This window comes from Megascapheus bottae, chromosome 34 (assembly GCF_031878675.1).
Source record: "Megascapheus bottae isolate mThoBot1 chromosome 34, mThoBot2.hap1, whole genome shotgun sequence".
NCBI classification, from domain to species: Eukaryota; Metazoa; Chordata; class Mammalia; order Rodentia; family Geomyidae; genus Megascapheus; species Megascapheus bottae.
In genome coordinates, this window is record NC_143542.1 from 5,510,188 (window position 1) to 5,530,502 (window position 20,315).

The window sequence follows — 20,315 nt, forward strand, 5'->3', positions numbered from 1 at the left end:
ACAAGGAGCCTAACTAAGTAGGAAGACTGAGACTTGAAACCCGAAGCAAAAGGGCTGTGAATACGGGTCAGTAGCACAGGGCCTGCCTAGGAGCCCTGAGTTCGGTTCCCAATACCACCAGGAGTCCAGTCTTTAATCTCCACTTAACCACTCATCAAAAACGCAAGTGGTGCTGTGGCTCAAGTGGTAGAGTGCTCGCCTGGAGCACAAAGAGGCTCAGGGATAGCAGCCAGGCCCTGAGTTCAAGCCCCAGGACCGGCACACACACAGCCTGTGCTTGTTCAGACGTTCCCGTTGGTGGTGGGTTGGATCTGCGGATCGGGGGTGAGGAGCGGTGGATGCAGAGGCCGTACTTGCTCAGTTCTGAAATGTCCCTCCTCACGGGCTCATCCCCGCCCCTGTGCAGAGCCAGCGCACCACGCTGCAGCTGAAGGGCCGCGTGAGTGAGCTGGAGGCCGAGCTGGCCGAGCAGAAGCACCTGGGGCGGCAGGCTGCCGACGACTGCGAGTTCCTGCGGGCAGAGCTGGATGAGCTCAAGAAGCAGCGGGAGGACACAGAGAAGGCCCAGCGGAGCCTGACAGAGATAGAGAGTGAGGAGTGGGGGGTGGGGGGCTCACAGGAGGCCCTGCTGGCCCCAGGGCTCCTGGGAACCTGGGGTGACTGCCCTGAGGGAGGGGAAACTAGACCGAGGCCTAGGGAAAGAAATCAGAAGCCCAGGTGTGATCCGGCTTCTTGGGGTGTATGTGGAAAGACGGCCACTGTCCAGGAATTGGTGCAGGCAGAACACAGGAAACCCTATCCAGTAAACTGACTTGACACACAGCACCGCCTGCGTGGAAAACCCAGGGAAAGCAGCACACCCCCAGTTTTAAGCCCTAAGCTGGTGAACCAAAACGAAACCCTGTGTAGGGATATAGACTTAAAGTCTCAGCACTCAGGAGGCTGAAACAAAAGGATTGCAAGTTCGAGGCCAGCCTGGGCTACATAGTGAGACACTGTCTCAAGAAAAGGAAAAAACTTGAAGGCATAATTTCTCGTGGGTGCAAGGAGGCGTGGATCAGTGGGCAGACCATTTGGTTTGGGGCTTGAGCCACCCCCCTGGGAGGAGGCGGGCCCAGGCCTCACCTCCATCCTTCCCCTTGCAGGGAAAGCACAGGCCAACGAACAGCGCTACAGTAAACTCAAAGAGAAGTACAGCGAACTGGTGCAGAACCATGCCGACCTGCTGCGGAAGGTAGGAGCCGTGGCTGTGGGGGTGGGGCACCCCAGTCCTCATATAGTGAGGGCTCTGTCTGCAGAGCCATGCAGAGTGAGCCCGTGGTCGTGCTTTTCCTCATACGTGGATGGCCAGTATCTGAAGGTGCTTGCTCCATTCTGGCGTCATCACACGATCTGGCCTGGTGGCTTCTTGAAGGAAATGCCCTCTAGGCCGGAGGCAAGCTAGCTCAACATCTTTTTCCCCACTCAGAACGCTGAGGTGACCAAGCAGGTGTCAGTGGCCAGGCAAGCGCAGGCGGAGCTGGAGCGAGAGAAGAGCGAGCTGCAGGGGACACTCCAGCACGTGAGCGAGCAGGCCCAACGCAAGGTGAGTGAGGAAATGGGAGCGTGGCGGGCTCTCCACCCCGCTCACTGGGGGCAGGGCTCACACACAGGGCAGAGACGAAACCCAATGTTTGAGCTGGAAGCTTTCCACTTCTCTCTGACCCTATCAAAAAATCAATCCATCGGGGCAGGGAGTTTGGCCTAGTGGTAGAGTGCTTGCCTAGCATGCATAAAGACCCTGATTCAATTCCTCGGTACCCCATATGTAGAAAAGCCAGAAGTGGTGCTGGGCTCAAGTAGTAGAGCACTAGCCATGAGGAAAGCCCAAGGACAGTGCTTAGGACTTGAGTTCAGACCCCAGGATGGGCAAAAAAAAAAAATCTGGGCTGGCTTTGAACCCCTGTCCTCAGATCTCAGCTTCCTAAGTAGCGGGGATTACAGGTGTGAGCCACTGTGCCCAGCCCTGCAGGGTGGTTAATGGCAGAGCAGCAGTTTAGTAAGCAAGCCAAGGTGAGAGCATGAGGCTTGTGAGTTCAAAACCTAGTGCTTTCCTCCCCTGCCCCCCAAAAAAGTAGCCGTGTAGGGCACCAGTGTCTCATGCCTGCAATCCTAGCTACTCAGGAGGCTGAGATCTGAGGGCTCAGTTCACAGCCAACCTGGACACAAGACGTGGCGCTGTGGCTCTAATGGTAGATCACTAGCCTTGAGCTCAGGGACAATGCCCAGGCCCAGAGTTCAAGTCCCACAACCCACAAAACAAACAAAAGAAGTCGCCATGAGGGGCCAGGAGTGCTTACCTAGCATGCACAAAGTTCAGGGTTCAATTCCTTGGTACCACATACATAGAAAAAGCTGGAAATGGTGTTGTGGCTCAAGTGGTAGAGCTCTAGCCTTGAAAAAAGACCAAGGACAGTGCTCAGGCCCTGAATTCAAACCCCAGGGCTGGGGGGGGGGGGGGGGGAAGTAGCCTTGAGTTCTGCTGCTGGGTGGCAATCCACACAGTCCACTCAGGAAATACCAGCACAGAAGAAGTCACTTGAAGAAGGTCCGTTGAAGCTCTGCTTGGACCTGAATCTGTGTAATAGGCTCAAGCCGGACTTCAGAGACATGGCCTCCTCCCTGGGCCGGAAGTGTAGTTTTAGAGGTGCTGCCTAGAATGCCACCTCCTTCCACTCTGCCCACACTTGTAGCAAGGTCTCACTGTGAGCCCAGCTGGTTTTGAACCCTCTTTCCATCCAGCCTCTGAATGCTGGGTTTCCAGGTGTGTGCCCCTGTGCCCAGCCCACACGAGTGTACGCAGTGTCACGTGATTGCGTAGGGACCTGTTCATTTGCTCATCCTTTCCACCCACCCCCCACACAGAGCCTGTGTGCTCCTCTTTCAGACTCAAGAACAGCAGGAAGTTCTGGAGAGTTTAAAGCAAGAACTTGTCAGCAGCAGACAGGAGGTCCAGGCCCTCCATAGCAGCCTGGAAACATCTGCCCAGGTGAGCCCCTCCCTGTCTCCCTCCTTCCCTGCCCCTGCCCCCCCGCCCCACCCCGCACCCTGCCGGTAGCCACACTGACCCCAGCTTTGGGTGGAGGCAGCAGGTATGGCCAGGGGACAGTTTCACCCCAGCGTCATCCTCTTTCCCATGCGGCAGTCAGAGGCACAGTGGGTGACGAAGATCACCGTGTTGGAAGAGGAGCATGGCAGCTTGGCGAGCGCGGCTGCCCGGCGGGAGGAGGAAGTGACAGCCCTGCGGGAACAGCTGCAAGACACCCAAGCCAAGCTGGAGGCTTCCCAGGCAAGTGGGGCCAGCGGAGACGTGGGTTTGGGGGCGTCCTGACCGCCCTGCAGTCTATAGGCATGGCATGCCCCACTTGTGTGCGAGAGGAGGAAAGCAGCCAGCCAGGCGAGGGTGTGACCCAGCTGCTTGGCATGTAGAGATCAGGAGGACCGCGGCTGGCGACCAGCAGGACACACGGCTAGGGAAACCTCATCTCCACTACAGCCAGGAGTGGTGGGTTTCCATGCAGGTCCACACTCCCAGAGGAATTAGGAAAGCACAATCCCGAGGCCGAATACAGACGGAAGCCAAAAGGGTGATGGCATCTGCCAAGAGCATCAGCAAGTGCAAGGCCCTGAGTTCAAACCCCAGCCCCACTGTAAAAAGAAAAGGGGAAGCACTTGGGAAGGAACTGGGCCCCAGCCAGCCCTCCGGAACTTGGTGTGGACAGCTCGCGTGCTCATTGCTACCTCACGCTCACTTGCCCCATTGGTGTCGGCCTGAGCCAGCCACCTGGCACTCAGCACCCATCATGGCACCCTTGGCAGATGCTCACTTCCCCGGGCCGTTTCTAGGAATCTCTGTGCCAGCACACGAAGGACCAGCGCAAGGTGCTCCTGGCGGGCTCCAGGAAGGCTGCAGAGCGGGTGGTGCAGGAGGCCCTGGGCGGGCTGGAGGAGCCCACCCTCATCCCCTGCGTGGGGTCTGCAGGTAACTCCACCCGCCAGCCTCCGGGGCTGCCCCAGCCCCATTCCAGGTCAGGTCAGCTCTGCCATAGGCCTGCGCAGTCCTGTCCTGCTACGTGCGCCCCCTGCTGAGTCAGCGATAGAACTCCAGAATAACCAGGAAGGAGGAAATGGGGCACATATGCAGCTCATGGGAGAAAAGGGCAGGTGGAATGGGCTTTGCCATGCATGCCTGCAATCCCTGCTGTGCCGGAAGCGAGCCCAGGCAAGAGTTAGGGAGATTCCATCTCAACCAGTACAACTGGACATGGTGGGACAAGCCTGTCATGGAGCCACGTGGGAGGGCAAGTGGGAGGGTTGTAACCTAGGGAGGCCCAGGCAACAATGAGCTCCAATTCAAAAGGAAACTAACGCCAGAAAGATTGAGGGCAGAGAGAAGAACTATGCTTTATAGAAGAAGAGACTTGAGTTAATGGAGGCCAGGAATGATAACAACTGCCAAGTGCCAGGTCTCACACCCCACAGTTCAAAGCTAGCCAGGATACAAAAGTCCATGGAACTCCATCCCCACTTAACCAACAAGAATGCCCGGGTGGCGGGGTGCTGGTAACTCCTGCCTATAATCCTAGCCACTCAGGAGACCGAGATCTGAGGATCACAGCTTGAAGCCATCCTGGGAAGGGAAGTCTTCAAGTCTGGTTTGTTTTTTTTGTTTTTTGGGGTATTTTTTTGTGGGGGGGGGGTTGTGGGACTTGAACTCTGGGCCTGGGCACTGTCCCCGAGCTCTTCAGCTCAAGGCTACTGCCCTATCCTTGAGCTACAGCGCCACTTCCAGTTTCCTGTGGATTAATAGGAGATAAGAGTCTCAGGGACTTTGGTGCCCGGGCTGGCTTTGAACGTGATCCTCAGATCTTAGCCTCCTGAGTCCTCAGATATCAGCCTCCTGAGTAGCTGGGATGACAGACATGAGCCACCACCCAGCTTCAAGACTGTTACCTGCAATTAACCATCAAAAAGTAGGAAGTGGAGCCAGGCCCTGGCTCCAGGCCCCAGGATTATCACATATGCACACACACAGGCAAAAAGCCAGGCTAGAAGTATGGGTCAAGTGGTAGGACTCCAGTAGTGAGAAAGAGTGTTAGAACACTTGGCTAACATGCCAGACCCTGGGTTCAATCCTCAGTACTACAAAAGTGCGGAGGGTCGCACACATGTCATCGGCACGTGTCTCGGAACGGCTGTTAAGGGCTGGGGCTCGCACTGGGTCAGCCTGTCCGTCCTGCAGCTTTGCTGCAGAGGTGAAAGAGGCTCTCCCTCTCATTTTACCCTCTCCCCTCCCAGATCACCTTCTCTCCAAGGTCAAATATGTTTCCAGCTGTCTTGACCAACTGGAAAGGGAACGAAGCCAGTACCTGGCCTGCCCAGAAGGTGAGGAGAGAGGGTGCCTCAGTGTAGCAGCAGGAAGGTAGGGCATGCCTGTAATCCCGGCCCCGGGCGCTGAGGCATGAAGATCATGAGCTCCAGACCAGCCTGGGCTACACTGTGGGACCCGGTCTCCCTTAGATATGGGGTGGTGACAAAATCCTGTATCCTGAGGAGATGAAAACCAGGGAGGGACCAGTCAGGGGGGACAGCCCTGTCCAGCCTGAGCTGCCTTCTGCTTCCCACCCCCCACCCAGACCTCAGCGGGCTCCTGCACTCCATCACCCGCCTTGCCCACCTCACCAGCGACATGATTGCACACGGGAGTGCCACCAGCCTCCGTGCCCCCCCAGAGCCCGCCGACTGTGAGTACGGGGCTGGGGCCGAGCCCATTGCAGGCTGCTTCAGGGGCCTCTAAGCAACCGTCCGCTTGTGTCTCCAGCTCTGAGCGAGGCCTGTAAGCAGTGCGGCAGGGAGACCCTGGCGTTCCTCGCCTCCCTGGAGGAAGAGGGAGCCCTGGAGAAGGCTGGCGGCGCGGCCCTGAGGCGCTGCCTCACCAAGATCCAGGCAGTTGGCGAGGTACGCAGCACTGTTGAGGTGCAGCCCAGGGGCCACACAGGAGAATGCGGGCCAGCACCCCGCACTTCCTTCCGGAAGGGGCTGTGGCGTTCCACGCCAGCCTCGGCTGCCACTGCCACTCCGCGAGACAGTCTCAGAACTGTCGTTAGTAGCGACAGAGCCAAGCGTGTCAGAGCGTCCCGGGCGAGCCGAGCCCTGTCATCCCAGCTACCGAGGCGGAGAGCCCAGGGGCAAAGCCAGCCTGGCAGGAAAGTCCATGGGACGCTCACCTCCAGTTAAACACCAAAAAGCCACAGTGGAGCAGCGGCCCGAAGAGTGGAGCACAATCCTGAGGAAAAAGGCTCAGGGCTAGCACCCAGGACGAGTTCAAAACCCAAAGTGCACCCGCATTGTCTCTCCCTGTCTCTTTCTCTCCCTCCACCTCTACCTCTCTTTCTCTCCTTCCCTCCCTCTCCCTCTTTCCCTCTCTCTCCTTCTCCCTTTCTCTACCTCTCTTTTCCTCTCCCTCCCTCTCTTCTCTCCTTCTCCTTCTCTCTCACTCCCTCTTCCTCTCTCTCTCTCCCCCCTCCCTCTCTCTTTCCTCCCTCTTTCTTTCCTCCCCCTCTTTCCCTCCCTCCCTCCATCTCTGTCTCTTTCTCTCTGTCTCTCTGGGCAGGGGTGTATGGTTTATTTCCTAGAAGTCATGCACAAGATCTTACGTTCAATCCAGAACTATAAAATAACATAAAGATCTCTCCATAGATGGTGTGGGGCGGGGCGGGCCACGCCTGTCAGCCTCTGCCCTCTTCTTCCCAGGAGCTGCTGCCCAGGGGTCTTGACATCAGGCAGGAGGAACTGGGGGACCTGGTGGACAAGGAGATGGCGGCCACATCAGCTGCCATTGAAGCTGCCACCACCCGCATCGAGGTAAGTGCTTCTCCGTCTCGGTGTGGTCCCTCAGGCAGTCCCAGAGGTGAGAAACCCAGGGGCTGCGTGTGGTGGCTCCCTCGGTGACCCGGCACTCAGGAGGAACAGGGTGGTCCCTGAGTAAAATCTCAAGACCCTACCTGAGAAGAGAGGGCAAAAAGCTGGGGGGCAGGGGGATCAAGCAGTGGATTGCCTGAGAGCAAGGCCCTGAGTTCATTTCCACCCCTACAAAGTAAAGTCACTGAGAGGAGGGGAGCAGTTTCCTGTGGGTCCCCTGGGGTGTTGGCCCATGCAGGGCTCAGGTTCCACATGACCACGCCCGGGCTACCTGTCGCCTCCTCCGAGACCGTCGGGCTGCCATGGCCCAGGGTTCAGTGTTGAATGACATCAGCCAGTGTCCCCGGGACCATCTGCCCGTGCTCCCCTAGATTCCCGACCCTCAGGGAGCAGGCAGCCACTTGAACCTGCTCAGTGCTACGCCCAATTGAGAAAACATCTTTTCAACAGGAAATGCTCAGTAAATCCCGAGCTGGAGACACTGGAGTCAAGCTGGAGGTGAACGAGAGGTGGGTCCAGCCTGCGCCTGCGCCCTGGTAGAGGGTGGGTGGGGCGTATCCAGGCTGCCGCACACAGTGAGGTCCCTGTGCGGTGGAAGCGTGGTGGCGAGAACTTAGCACTGTGGGAAATGGAACTCTGCCGGTCATGATAGCTTTTCTTCTTTAGCAGATGCAGGCCTTCATTCAACCCCCCTCCCCTTCCCAGCCATGTTCTAGCAATCCCCCAGCCCTCCCCACCTCTCAGCCCACTCCAGGTCTGCCTTGGCTGGGAGAGCCCGAGCATGCCTGCTTTGTCCTGGGTCTCTGGCCTGACCTTTTTGTCGTTGTACTTTCGTCTCAGGATCCTTGGGTCCTGTACTGGCCTCATGCAAGCCATCCAGGCCCTGGTGGCAGCCTCCAAGGACCTCCAGAGGGAGATCGTGGACAGTGGCAGGGTGAGCAAGCTGGGCCGAGGTTGGGCTGCATACCCGCCCCTCCCATTCCATGTGCTGGGTCCACGGAGGGCCGGGTGACTGTTCCCGAGCTGGCCAGCTCTAGAGAGGTGGGATCCTGGTAGTCCCAGAGCCCGGCCACGGCCCCTCGAAGGACTTGCTGTGAAAGCATCCCGTCCACCTTGCACATCTCCATCCTCTTTCAGAGGCTGGCCAGATCCCAGGAGCAAATCTACTTTAATTATCATTGGAGTCACAGGGGATTGGGTCTGGGATCTCTTGTGAATACCAAAACACCCAGAATGTTCCAGTCCCTTTGTTAGATGCTTCAGGGATACATATGGTAACACATACCTGTAATGTCAGCACTTGGGAGGCTAAGGCAGAAGGATGGTGATTTCTAGGCTAGCCTGGGCAACAAGGTAGAACTGTGTCTCGTGGCCTAGTGGCAGAGTGCTTGCCTAGCATGTACTAAGACCCAGGTTCAATTCCTCAGTACCACATACATAGAAAAAGCTGGAAGTGGTGCTGTGACTCAAGTGGTAGAGCTCTAGCCTTGAGAAAGCCCAAGGGCAGTGCCCAGGCCCTGAGTTCAGGCCCCAGGACTGGCAAAAAAAAAAAAAAATCACAACAAAAAACTGACAGAGATGAGCTTCCAGATCAGAGCCATGGTGGTGGCAAATTCAAGCTCTGTCAACCGGTTCTGTTCTTTGACGTCAGCATGGTGGTCAGGAGGCTGGATGCAGGAAGAGTGAGCTGTTTGTAGACGTTGTGCCCAAGATGGCCAAGAACTTTGGGCAGTTGTGCACTGGAGAATTAAGAAAATACAAGGTTCCAATAGGATACAACGGGAGCACTTTCCAGAGTCATAAAGGATTTCATGATTCAGGTGGAGATGGTACAGGAGTTCCCAGGATTCTCCGGGGGCCGTTTGCAGATGAAAATTTTAAACTGAGATACTTTGCTCCAGGCCTACTTTCTATAGCAAACAGTGGTCCAAGTACAAAGGGCTCTAAGTGTGACTGGCTGGGTGGAAAACATGTAGTGTGTGGAAAAATCATGGGTGGACTTCTGAATGTTCCCACGGGCCCCAACAATAAGCCCAAGCTGCCTGTGGTGATCTCACAGTGTAGGCAGATGTAGTCCAGAGGAAGACTGGCTCAGGCCTGCCCTTGCCCTGCATGCATTCTGGCTTCTGGTGTTGCTTTCCCGCTTACTACCTCCTTGTTTGGTAAAGAGACCATAGAAATGCACAGACTAGAACCAAGATTATCTGTTTAAATTTTCAATTGTAAATATAGGATTTTTTTTAATGTGAAAAAAAACTGACAGAGAACTTGCATATAACCTCCCATCTACTTTAAATCATATCTAAATGATTTACAATACCTACTACTATATAAATACTATGCGGCATAGTGGTTCATGTCTGTAATTTGAATGACTCAGGAGGTGGAGATTGGGAGAGTTGTGGTTCAAGGCCAGCCTAAGCAAAAAGTTAGTGAGGGGGCTGGGAGTTTGGCCTAGTGGTAGAGTGCTTGCCTAGCATGCACGAAAACCTGGGTTCAATTCCTCAGTACCACATAAATAGAAAAAAGCCAGAAGTGGTGCTGAGGCTCAAGTGGTAGAGCGCTAGCCTTGAGAAAGTCCAAGGACAGTGCTCAGGCCCTGAGCTCAAGCAAAAAAAAAAAAAAAAAAAAAGTTATTGAGGAACTTCCTCCCCCGCAACCAACAAAGCTGGGTACATTTTATTCCATCACCAGAGTCCTGAATAGACAGATCTGAGGTCCAGGTCATCCCAGGTAAACACATGACCCTATCCTATCCCCAAAAAACTCCAGATAGGGGTGGAGGCATGGCTGGAATGGTAGGGCTCCACCTTGAGATTCAAAACCTTGAGTTCTAACCCTAGTATTGCACCAGCCCCAAACAATAATGGGTCTTCTGTCGTTTGTGAAGTAATGGTTCTTTGCAGTTTAGATTTGAAGATTGTTAACGGCAGAGAGGGAGGTGGGCTGTATAGCCTCCAGGGACACTGTTGCCTGGGCCTTTTGCTGGAGCAGGGCTGGGGATGGAACCCGGGCCCTTGGTGTGAGGTGTGCTTGCACATGCTCAGTGTTGCAAAATGAAGCGCTCGCTCGCTGCCTTTTGCTTGCATAGGGTACTGCCTCCCCGAAAGAATTTTATGCCAAGAATTCTCGATGGACAGAAGGACTCCTCTCCGCCTCCAAAGCCGTGGGCTGGGGTGCCACCGTCATGGTGTAAGTGTGCATGTGCTGTGCCTGTCCCATGGCCACAGATGACAGCACGCAATTGTCATCCCTGGGAGACAGAAGGAGGATCATGAGTTTGAGGCCAGTCTGAGTTAAACATGGAGACTCTGCCACGTGTGGCTGCCTGAGATGGAAATCCTGGATCTGACCCCCAGAGGAGGAGGTGGGGGGAGCGTTCCCTTGGGAACAAATGATGGATAAGCCAATAGGAAGAAAAGTTTCACAGACGCCTGTCCTCCTTACCTGGCCAGGGCCACTGGAGGGGTCCCGGAGAGGGCTGGCCAGCTCTCGGCTCTCCTGGCCTCAGCCGCTGCTGTCTCCCGGCTCCAGGGATGCCGCTGATCTGGTGGTGCAAGGCAGGGGGACGTTTGAGGAGCTGATGGTGTGTTCCCACGAGATTGCTGCAAGCACGGCCCAGCTCGTGGCTGCCTCCAAGGTAGGACGCTCTTGGGACTCCTGCAACTCCCCAGGGCCTGGCTCGCTCGGAGAGCAGGGACTTGGCCAGCCAGGCACAGTAGCACACACTTGCAGTCCCAGCAGGCAAGAGGCTGAGGCAGGAACATCACCAGTTGGAGGCCAGCCTGGGCTACGTGGAACTGATGTCACGCTCGGGATTTCTCCACGACCTTGATCATGTGGGGCCCAAATGAAAACTCAGGGATTTCCAGTCTTTTTCTAGATGCCTTTGTGGCCCTTGACTTTGGGGAAGTTGAAATCACAGCATTCGGGGGACATGGGCTGGCCTGGTCACTGGGTCATCTGGCATAGCTACGATTGGGCATGTAACCCATGGGGACCCGCCCCTCCCCCCCTCCCCAGTGTGTTGTATCTACAACAGTTTGTCCAAAGAGGTGAGTTGGGTGCCAGTGGCTCCTGCTTGTCATCCTAGCTACTTAGGAGGCTGAGATCTGAGGATCCCAGTTCAAAGCCAGCCCAGCCAAGAAAGTTCATGAGACTCTTAGCCAACAAACTACTCAGAAAAAGCTGGAAGTGGCTTTATGGCTCAAGTAGTAGAGCACTAGCCTTAAGTACAAAGAGGCTCAGGAACAACACTTAGACCCTGGATTCAAGCTCTAGCACTGGCAAAAACAAATAGGTGAGAAAACTAGTGATGGGGTCCCGGGGCCATTAAGCCAAGAGTACTGGGAGCTGTTATGCTGCCCAGGGGCTGGTGGCGACAGTGGGTGGTGCGTGGGTAGGTAAACCCATCACTCTGTCCTGCAGGTGAAAGCAGACAAGGACAGCCCCAACCTGGCCCGGCTGCAGCAGGCCTCGAGGGGTGTGAACCAGGCCACGGCGGGGGTGGTGGCCTCCACCATTTCGGGCAAATCACAGATTGAGGAATCAGGTAGCCAGGGCCTGGCTGCCCCCTGAGAGATCAGCTCCTGGGACCCTGGGGTCTTTGTCCTCCTTCCTGCCTCCCCTTCTTCCCTGTGCTGTTGGTGGACAGGCGCCAGGCCTGGCTCACCTGCCCTCCCCTCTCGCCCCTCAGACAGCATGGACTTCTCCAGCATGACGCTGACACAGATCAAGCGCCAGGAAATGGATTCCCAGGTGAGCAGTCCCCAGCCTTTGCCCCACCACCATCTCCCTCACCAAAGGCCCCAGGAGAAGCTGTCCTGCCTGCTCAAATCCCTCTAGACACCCCCTGTACACATGCTTTGCCTGCCCAACCTCTCCCCCAAAGGCCACTGCTTCTAGGCACCCTCTGCCTAGAATGTCCTGGAATGTTCTCCTACCCTCCTGGGGCTTGAACCCAGGGCCTGGCCACTACCCCTTAGCTTTTTAGATTGTCTGCTCAAGGCCTGTGCTCTACCACTTGAGCCACACAGTTCTACTTTTAGCCATTTACAGGTTAATTGCAGATAAGAGTTTTACATGGCTTCAAACCATAACCCTCAGGTCTCAGCCTCCCGAGTAGTTAGGATGACAGGCATGAGCCAGGAGGTGGCTCTATGGCTCAAGTGGTAGAGCACTAGCCATGCCGGCACTGGAAATATTTCTGCAAGTGCTAACGATTAGAACCACCAAGCGCTTCCTGGAGGGAGCTGGAACGCCCGGGTGCAGATCCTAAGCTGTCTTGCTGGTCCCACGGTGGGAGAGAAGGGTTGCAGCTGGACTGGTGCCCACCATACCTGAAGCGGCAGATTTAAAATTATTGGAGGAACAGAAGCAGGACCCCTGCTGGCCTAGACATCAACGAAGACAACTGTACTTCCTCTGCCCACAGGTCAGGGTGCTGGAGCTAGAAAACGACCTACAGAAGGAGCGTCAGAAACTAGGAGAGCTGCGGAAAAAGCACTACGAGCTCGCTGGGGTGGCGGAGGGCTGGGCGGAAGGTAAGTTGTCCAGGACCCGCAGCAAGGTGCCCTGAAGAGAAGGGGTAGCAGGGCGAAACTGTCAGCCAGGCTGTGACTAGAAAGAGCCAGACACTAGTGGCTCATGCCTACAATCCCTACTACTCAGGAGGCTGAGATCTGGATCTGCTCGCCCAGGCGATCCTGGAGACTACATCTCCAAGCTAGCAAAAAACTGGAAGCGAGCCAGATGCCAGCAGCCCACACCTGTAATACTAGCTCTTCAGGAGGCTACGAGCGAAGGGTCAAGGTTCAAAGCCCCCTCAGGCACTCACTAAAGTTCATAAGACTCTTATTTTTCTGATCAACCACCAGAAAACTAGAAGTGGTACTGAGGCTCGAGTGGTAGAACACTAGCTTTGAGCTGAAGAGCTCTGAGATAAAGCTCAGGCCCAGAGTTCAAGCCCCACAACCAGTAACAACAACAAAAAGGTGGCAGTTGAGCTCAAGTGGTAGAGTGCTAGCTTTTGAGTCAAAAAGCTATGAGACAGAGCCGGGCGCGGTGGCTCACGCCTGTCATCCTAGCTACTCAGGAGGCTGAGATCTGAGGATCGAGGTTTTAAGCCAGCTCGGGCACAAAAGGACCTGAGACTCTTTATCTCCAATTAACCTCTAGAAAATGGGAAATGGGGCTTGGGTCTAGGGTAGGGGTGGTATCCTTGAGCTGCAGAGCTCAGGGACAGTGCCCAGGCCAAGTTCAAGCCCCATCACCCACAAAAAAAGAAAAAAAGGCTACAGGACAGTACCCATAAGTCCCATGGCCCTAAGTTCAAGCCCCAGGACTGGCACACAGTCACACCAGGCAGCAGGCAGCAAGCCCTCTGACCCCTAGGCCGAGGCCTGCTGTTGCTTGGCATCAGGAGCCCTACCTGGCCTCAGTGGCCAATTCAGTCACCATCTGACAGTTCCTGGATGCTGAGCTGGCAGGCACCGTAGGCCATGTTTGTGGGTTTGGTAATGTCACTCATGAGTGCCACTGTCTTGTAGGAACAGAGGCACCCACGTCCACACTGCAAGAGGCAGTCCCGGAGAAAGAATAGAGCCAAGCCAGTGCTACGCGCCTGCATAAATCCTCACCACCCACCCGTGCGTGCGCCACTCCCACACCAGACTGGCCTCTCCACCGGGACCCCTGTGGCCTTTGAAAGCTCCATCCTTGCTCGGAGCTGCCCCTGCGTGCTCGCACAGTCTGGGATGCTCGTCTGCTCCCCTGGGGTCCAGGCCTGCCCAGCACCCATTAGCACAGAAGCTGCTGCCATGAAGGGGCGGCTCCTCCTCTTTTTCTCTTCTTCCCAGTCTCTTCGGTGTTCATCATTTGCACAGTGTGGACCCTCTGGGGGCCAGAGGCAGGTGCAGGCACCACGGGAGTCCATCCGTCCCTGCAGAGTCCTGGCTGCCCCTCCGATCTGCACAGCTTCCTCCAGGGCTCCTTCGCGCTCTTGGTTTTCGGTTATCCACGTTTCACTTATAGCCAACTCTCCCACAGGCCCATCCCGGGGCTCTGAGCCTCCGGGGGCCCCACCATGGTGCCACTCAGGCTTTGCCTTGGTGCTGCATCTGCATCTGCTCGCTGGGTGTCCCCGAGTGTGCCAAGGCCACCCCAGGGTGGGTGACAGCCTCCTCTAAGGCCCAAGCAGAGCGAGTGCCTTCTCTTCCTCATGCTGGATGCCAGCTCAACACCTCTGCTCCCTTACAAGCCACAGGCACCTGAGTGCCACCCCCAGGGGACACCTGCAACTCCCTCATTGCGTGCTTTAATGGAGCTGGTGGCACCCGGCCTTGGCCTTCCAGAGCCTTCTACCAATCTGCCTACCATGGTGACATCTCCGACCTGCAGAAGAGGGCTCCGCGCGCTCTTGACCCTCTCTCCTCTCTGGAAGTGCTCTGGGCCAGAGGACGCCCCTCTTGTTAGCTAGCCCTGAAAGCAGGGGTGCTGGGGCAGCAGGGTGCGTGCATCCTGTCCTCCACTGTCTTCACAGCCCACAGAGGTGCCCTCCCAGGCCACTGCCACATATGGGTCCCAAAGCAGGCAGGTTCCTCAGCATGAAGGGGCTGGGGCCCAAGACCAGGACCTCCACCCATATGTCCCCAGCTCTCGTTGCCCTGCAGACAGGACAAGGACAAAGGGCACAGCCCCCTGAAAAGGACACTCCCCCCTCCCAAGTGACCCCGTGCTAAGTGACCTTGTGATCCTGGCAACACAGCGTCTTCCTTACTCACCAGTGGGAGCCCATGATTAGCCCTGGGTCTCGTCCCCACAGGACAGTCACATAGCTGGACTGCTGTGGGTGGGTTGTGAGACTTTGATCACTGTGAATCACCCCTTCTACCCCTCCCACTCCACTCAGTTGTCCAGGAACTTGGACAGTCACTCAAGACAGGTGACCTCCACACCAGGCTGAGACACAGGCTAGCTGCTGTGGAGGTATCCCTGCCCACTCCCGTGTCAGTGGGGCCCAAAGAGACCACCCCTGCTCCTCGCCTCGAGAATCTGCTACTCAATTACATCAGGACAGACTGGATTCTCAAAACCCACTAAAAATGGATCACAGCAAGACTGGAGGTGTTCCCTGAGGGGTATAGCACCTGTCTAGCAAGCACAAAGCTCTGAGTGAAAGAAAGAAGAGTGGAATTGAGCCCCGGTTCAGTGTCATCTGAGTATTCCTACCTGTCATGGGGTGTCACTCCTTTTGTCAGAGCTCAGATCAACAATGACGCCATTTTCAAACGCAAAGCAATTTGCCATGCCTTGGCTTTGCCACTCCTCAGCGCTTCTAGAGACCAGTGCATCACAGTGTGAAATGCCTGTGATAAGAACAGCAGTTACACCTGAGGCTAAGAGTGAATCTCCCAAGTCTTCTGAAGGGTTGCTGGGCCTCCCAACACTCAAGTCCCTCGACACGAGTTAATGTAGGCAGATCCTGACACCAGAGGATGGCATTCTAGGACAGAGTTACAGCTTTGCAGGCGTTTTATATCTGAGCAGAGCTTCAGTGTGACTCAGATTATTTGCTGGCTCTGCCATGGGCTTCTTACAGCTGATTATTTGCTGGCTCTGCCATGGGCTTCTTATAGCTAGCAAGTCAGACGCCACTCGTGTCCACACCAGGGAATGTGTCCAAGGTTGTCTCTCCTGGTCAGGTGGCTGCGCTTTGACTGCTGGCTCCTGAAAAGTTGGTTTTCTGCTTGTGCCTGGGACATTTCTCACCTCTTCCCTGCTCCTTAGGGGGCAGTAGATATAAATACCATTGCATAAACTGGATTGGTGGCTCATGCCTGTAATCCCAGCTAGTAATAAAACTATCATCTGAGGGTCGAGGTTCAAAGCCAACCTGGGCAGGAAGTCTGTGAGACTCTTATCTCCAGTGGACAACCTGAAAACCAGAAGTGGCTCTGTGGCTCAAGTGGTAGAGCGCTTAGCTTTGAGCCAAAAAGCTCAGGGACAGCACCCAGATTCAAGTTTAAGCCCCATGATCTACAAAATAAATACCATTATAAATATTGGACTGGAGTTCTCTGAGAAAGGCCTGCAGCCCCCATGCTTGGCCTTCCAAACAGTGGTTTTGCCCCTGACCAGCCATCTTGGTCCTTCAGAGACCACAGGAGGAGGGGATGTGAAGGCCACTGAGTCTGCCAACCACCCACAGTCAAATAGGAAGGTTTGCACTCAGCTCTTACCTCCAGGGACCAGCTGCCCGGGAGCCAGGGCGATGGGAGAAGACCCCGTTCCCGGAATAGCTCTGTCCAGCCAGGTTTTGCAGGAGATCAACTACCTCAGGTCTGAAGGCCCTGTTCACAGCTGATCCCACTCAGTGGCAAGCCCAGGCAACTCCTCAGTCTCGGTGACAGTGTAGGTTTTCTGGGACTGAGGACAGACTCCCGCATGTAGGTTTGCAGGGATGGGCTGGGTTGGTTTTCTTTTCTTCTGTCTTTTAACTTCTTTCCCAGTCCTCTAGTAGAACAGTCGCCGTAGGTAAATCTCATTTCTCACAGAGTGCCTACCTTTCCAGGGCAGGCAGACACTGCCTTTCGTTTCCTCCTAACCAGACGTTCATTCTGGTATTAAGACCTTTCTTTGTATAATACATTGCATCCATGTTTTCAATTTTTCAAATAAATATTTCAGCCTGGCCATGGAAAATAGTGCTGGTAATTTATCAGAGTGGCCGTGGGTTCTGGGCTCCAGGGTTCCCCATCCTGGGGTTTACGGAATCCACTTGACACCTCTGGGGATGTCTTGGAAGCATCAGTCTATGCAGAGTGGTTCACGCCTACAATCCCAGCAACCTCAGAGGTGGAAATCAGAGTCGGTCTGAGGCCAGCCCAGGCAAGTAGATCCCCATGTCAACCAGTATGTGGGCATGGAGGTTTGTGCCTATAATCCAGCTACTCAAAGAGGCATTGCTAAGAGGGTCTTGTTCTGAGACCAGCCCGGTGAAGAATAACAAACCATAAAGGGCCTAGCTAGGAGCATGGCTCAAGTGGTGAAGCACCTGCCTAGCAAGTCACCTGCAAGGGACTGGCCCTGATCTCAAAAGAAAAGTCACATGTAGTAAACAAGCTCCTCCATCTTTGTCCACTCAACCCAAAAGGGACAAAGCGGTTGGTCACTGCTGGGATTTCTCTAGAAGGCCGGGTCTCTGCGTGAACGCAGAGGATTCAGACCTAGAGATGCAAATAGGAGCTGCTAGACACTGCTGTGCAGGAGGCTCTCACAGCAGGGCAGCCACCATCTACAGGGCTGTGTGGGTGCTGGCCTACACAGGGACCTCATCGCACTGTGCGCCAGTGAGAGCCCAGGGGGGTCTGGGCGGGGGAAGGCTTGGAGTGGTGAGAGGTGTCCCATGTGCAGCAGGTTTTGTTGGTTCGAGGCTCCAAAGGCCTCTATCCATGGTGGGCTGTGGCAGGGCAGAGCATCGTGGAGGAGAAAGATGCTCTCGTGGTAGCCAGGAAGCAGAGATGCAGAGAGGCCAGGAACAAGATAAGATTTCAAGGGCACCCCCTGACCTACTTTAATTAGTCCCCGGCCACAGAATAGCCTGGCTCAACGCTCAGTGCATGTATTGATGAACTCAGCGCTCAGGATCCACTTCTCAAGGCCCACCAGCTGCCAACCAAGTCCTTCACACATGAGCCTTTGGGGGACAGTAGATTCAAACTGCAACATGCACAAAGGACTCATCAAGACAGGCCAGGGAAGCCAGGCACTGGTGGCTCATGCTTGTCATCTTAGCTCCCAAGGAGGCTGAGATTTGAGGATGGTGATTCAAAGCCAGCCCAGGCAAAAAGGTCGCCATGAGACTCTTACCTCCAATGAACCCCTCACAAACAGAAAGTAGTACTGTGGCTTGAGTAGCAGAGCGCTAACCTTGAGCACTATGAGACTCAAGGACAGCACCCAGGCCCTGAGTTCAAGCCCCACAAACAACAACAACAACAACAACAAAAAGGTAAAAATGAAGAGAGGACTGAAGGGAGGGAAGCAGGCAGGCAGGCCAGGGTGTGGCTTAGTGGGAGAATGCTTGCCTAGCATGCATGAAGCCGCGGGCTTCAGTACCACACAAACAGAAAAGGCCAGAAGTGGTGCTGTCTGTGGCTCACTTGGAAGAGATAGCCTTGAGCAAAAGAATCCCAGGAACAGTGCCCAAGCCCTGAGTTCAAGTACCAGGACTAGAAAGAGAGAGGAGTGGGGAGGAAAGAAAAAAAGGAAGGATAAAAAACGAGACGAGAACAAAAGGAAGAGACAGAAAGGCCAGGGACTGGGGCTGGTGGGGCATGCCTGCAATCGCGAAGATACTGATGGTGTGTGGTGGGAGATCTCCAGCTGGGATTGGCCCAGGCAAATGTGTGAGACAAACTGAAAAGCAAAACTAAAAGACACACTCAAAGCAAAAAGAGCAGATGAAGCGCAAGTGGTGGAGTAGCTACCTAGCAAAAACAAGACTGAATTCAAATGCTAATACTGTCAAAAAGAAATAAAGAAAAAAACCAACATGAAGAATCAAGTTAATGTGTCTATATTCTGGTTGGAGTATAGAAAAATATAAACGGGGGCCAGGAATTTGGCCTAGTGGTTAAAGTGCTTGCCTAGCATGCATGAAGACCTGGGTTCAATTCCTCGGTACCACATACATAGAAAAAAGCCGGAAGTGGTGCTGAGCTCAAGTGGTAGAGTTCTAGCCTTGAGAAAGTCCAAGGATAGTGCTCAGGCCCTGAGCTCAAACCCAGGACTGGCAAAAAAAAAAAAGAAGAAAAATATAAACGCTGAGGCCTGGTATAGCCTGGTTAAGGCACTTGCCTTGACCATTTGCATATGCAAAGTCCAGGCTCCATCCCTGTTACTGTGAAAGAGAAAAAAGAAAATACTGTAATCCAGGGGATCCTTCCATCCTGTGCGGACTCTGCAATCAGCCAGGAGTTGGGAACTGAGCTCCATTCCTGCTGTGTCCATGCTGGGAGAGACATTACCCATCCTGTTTCAGAAATACACTAATCCCCACAAGGGCCCCATACTGGTGAGCCAGCTCCTCCCGTGGCTTCCAGCCTCAACACACTGCGGATTCAGTGAGATTCAAGTGGCCCCAGATATCCAGTGCTCCACACAGGTTAAGGGATGGCTCGGGTAGCTATCAGACCTGTCTCCATCCCACTTGCCCCATGACACTGCTGTTATCCAGATTTTCCACCTCCTGAGACAGACAGACAGACACAAGGCTGGGGACTGGAACCCTGGGCTTCCGGCATCCCAGCACTCAGCACTTTGCTTTTTTCTGATCACAGTTCTGTTGGTCTAGATCAGATGCCTCCCATGCACAGCACTCACTCAGTGAGTGCACAGCTTCCCACACTTGGCTCACAGACCGGCCACATAGCTGCTAGTAGAGGCACACACTGCCTCTCCTGCCTTCCTCTCTTCCCTCTGCATTTCTGTGGGAGCCTGTGAACACTAAACTTAAAGATCAAAGAGACTTGGAATGCCATCTTCTAACTCCAGAGTGACTTATTAGTATTACAGAGACCCAACTTTCTGCCCTAGAAGTGAAGGCAAAAACAACTGGCTGTTTCTGCTTAAGTCCCCTCCTGAGATTGTTCACACTTAACTTGTATCTGTAACTTGAAAGAGATTGCTGGCTTGTTTTCTACATGTATCCCCGTTTGGTAATCAATCAACACCCTGTGAATGGTTGAGAGTCAGTTACAGACAAGTCACAGGCCCCTGGCTGCCCTGTAAACCAAATCCCAGCCTGTGGGGGGAGGGCAGCCGTTCATGACACATTTCCTGTGGGTTAGGCAGCATTTACTGCGTAGCCCAGGCAAGCCTAGAACTCAGGGTACTCCTGCCACAGCCTCCCTATTATGGGAATACACCACCACACATGGGGGACAAAAATATAACATTTTAAGTTTGAATATCAAAGTTCTGCCTAAAGTATCCTTTAAAATTTCCACTCAGAAGAGGGTGATGAAAAGTGAGAGAGGGAGTAAGACTGGCTGGCATATATTGTAAACCTGTGGAAATGTAACAATGAAATCACCCCTGTATGATGTAAGCTACATTTAAAAGGAGAGTAAAACCTCCACTCAGTTCTCCATGATTCTCCTACTTATATCTATTTCTATTCAAATATGAATAAAATTTGAATAACTGTATTGTTTAAAATGACAGATATCACAAGTTAATGTTCTCAATTCATGTTAATTCAACAAACATTTTTTGTTTGTGTCCATACTGGGACTTGAACCCAAAATCTGGGCACTTTCCCTTAGCTTTCTCTGCTCAAAGCTGGTGCTCTA

At 54.3% G+C, this 20,315-nt stretch overlaps 1 protein-coding gene and 1 pseudogene across 1 annotated transcript in view; both read left to right on the forward strand.

Annotated features, from left to right (window-relative positions):
* The window catches only part of Hip1 (huntingtin interacting protein 1), a 73,368-nt gene extending 57,813 nt beyond the window's left edge, over nucleotides 1-15,555 (forward strand). Inside the window, exons 14-31 of the mRNA XM_090324175.1 lie at nucleotides 407-590; nucleotides 1,146-1,234; nucleotides 1,469-1,585; nucleotides 2,927-3,028; nucleotides 3,185-3,328; nucleotides 3,886-4,021; nucleotides 5,338-5,424; nucleotides 5,676-5,783; nucleotides 5,861-5,997; nucleotides 6,793-6,903; nucleotides 7,411-7,469; nucleotides 7,801-7,894; nucleotides 10,052-10,152; nucleotides 10,495-10,600; nucleotides 11,389-11,512; nucleotides 11,657-11,718; nucleotides 12,395-12,503; nucleotides 13,509-15,555. Coding sequence (XP_090180301.1) covers nucleotides 407-590; nucleotides 1,146-1,234; nucleotides 1,469-1,585; nucleotides 2,927-3,028; nucleotides 3,185-3,328; nucleotides 3,886-4,021; nucleotides 5,338-5,424; nucleotides 5,676-5,783; nucleotides 5,861-5,997; nucleotides 6,793-6,903; nucleotides 7,411-7,469; nucleotides 7,801-7,894; nucleotides 10,052-10,152; nucleotides 10,495-10,600; nucleotides 11,389-11,512; nucleotides 11,657-11,718; nucleotides 12,395-12,503; nucleotides 13,509-13,561 — 1,923 coding nt within the window. The 3' untranslated portion in view covers nucleotides 13,562-15,555. The remainder of the gene's footprint in view (nucleotides 1-406; nucleotides 591-1,145; nucleotides 1,235-1,468; nucleotides 1,586-2,926; nucleotides 3,029-3,184; nucleotides 3,329-3,885; nucleotides 4,022-5,337; nucleotides 5,425-5,675; nucleotides 5,784-5,860; nucleotides 5,998-6,792; nucleotides 6,904-7,410; nucleotides 7,470-7,800; nucleotides 7,895-10,051; nucleotides 10,153-10,494; nucleotides 10,601-11,388; nucleotides 11,513-11,656; nucleotides 11,719-12,394; nucleotides 12,504-13,508) is intronic.
* On the forward strand, nucleotides 7,903-10,035 carry LOC150042749 (peptidyl-prolyl cis-trans isomerase H pseudogene; annotated as a pseudogene).
* Nucleotides 15,556-20,315: the final 4,760 nt, after the last annotated feature.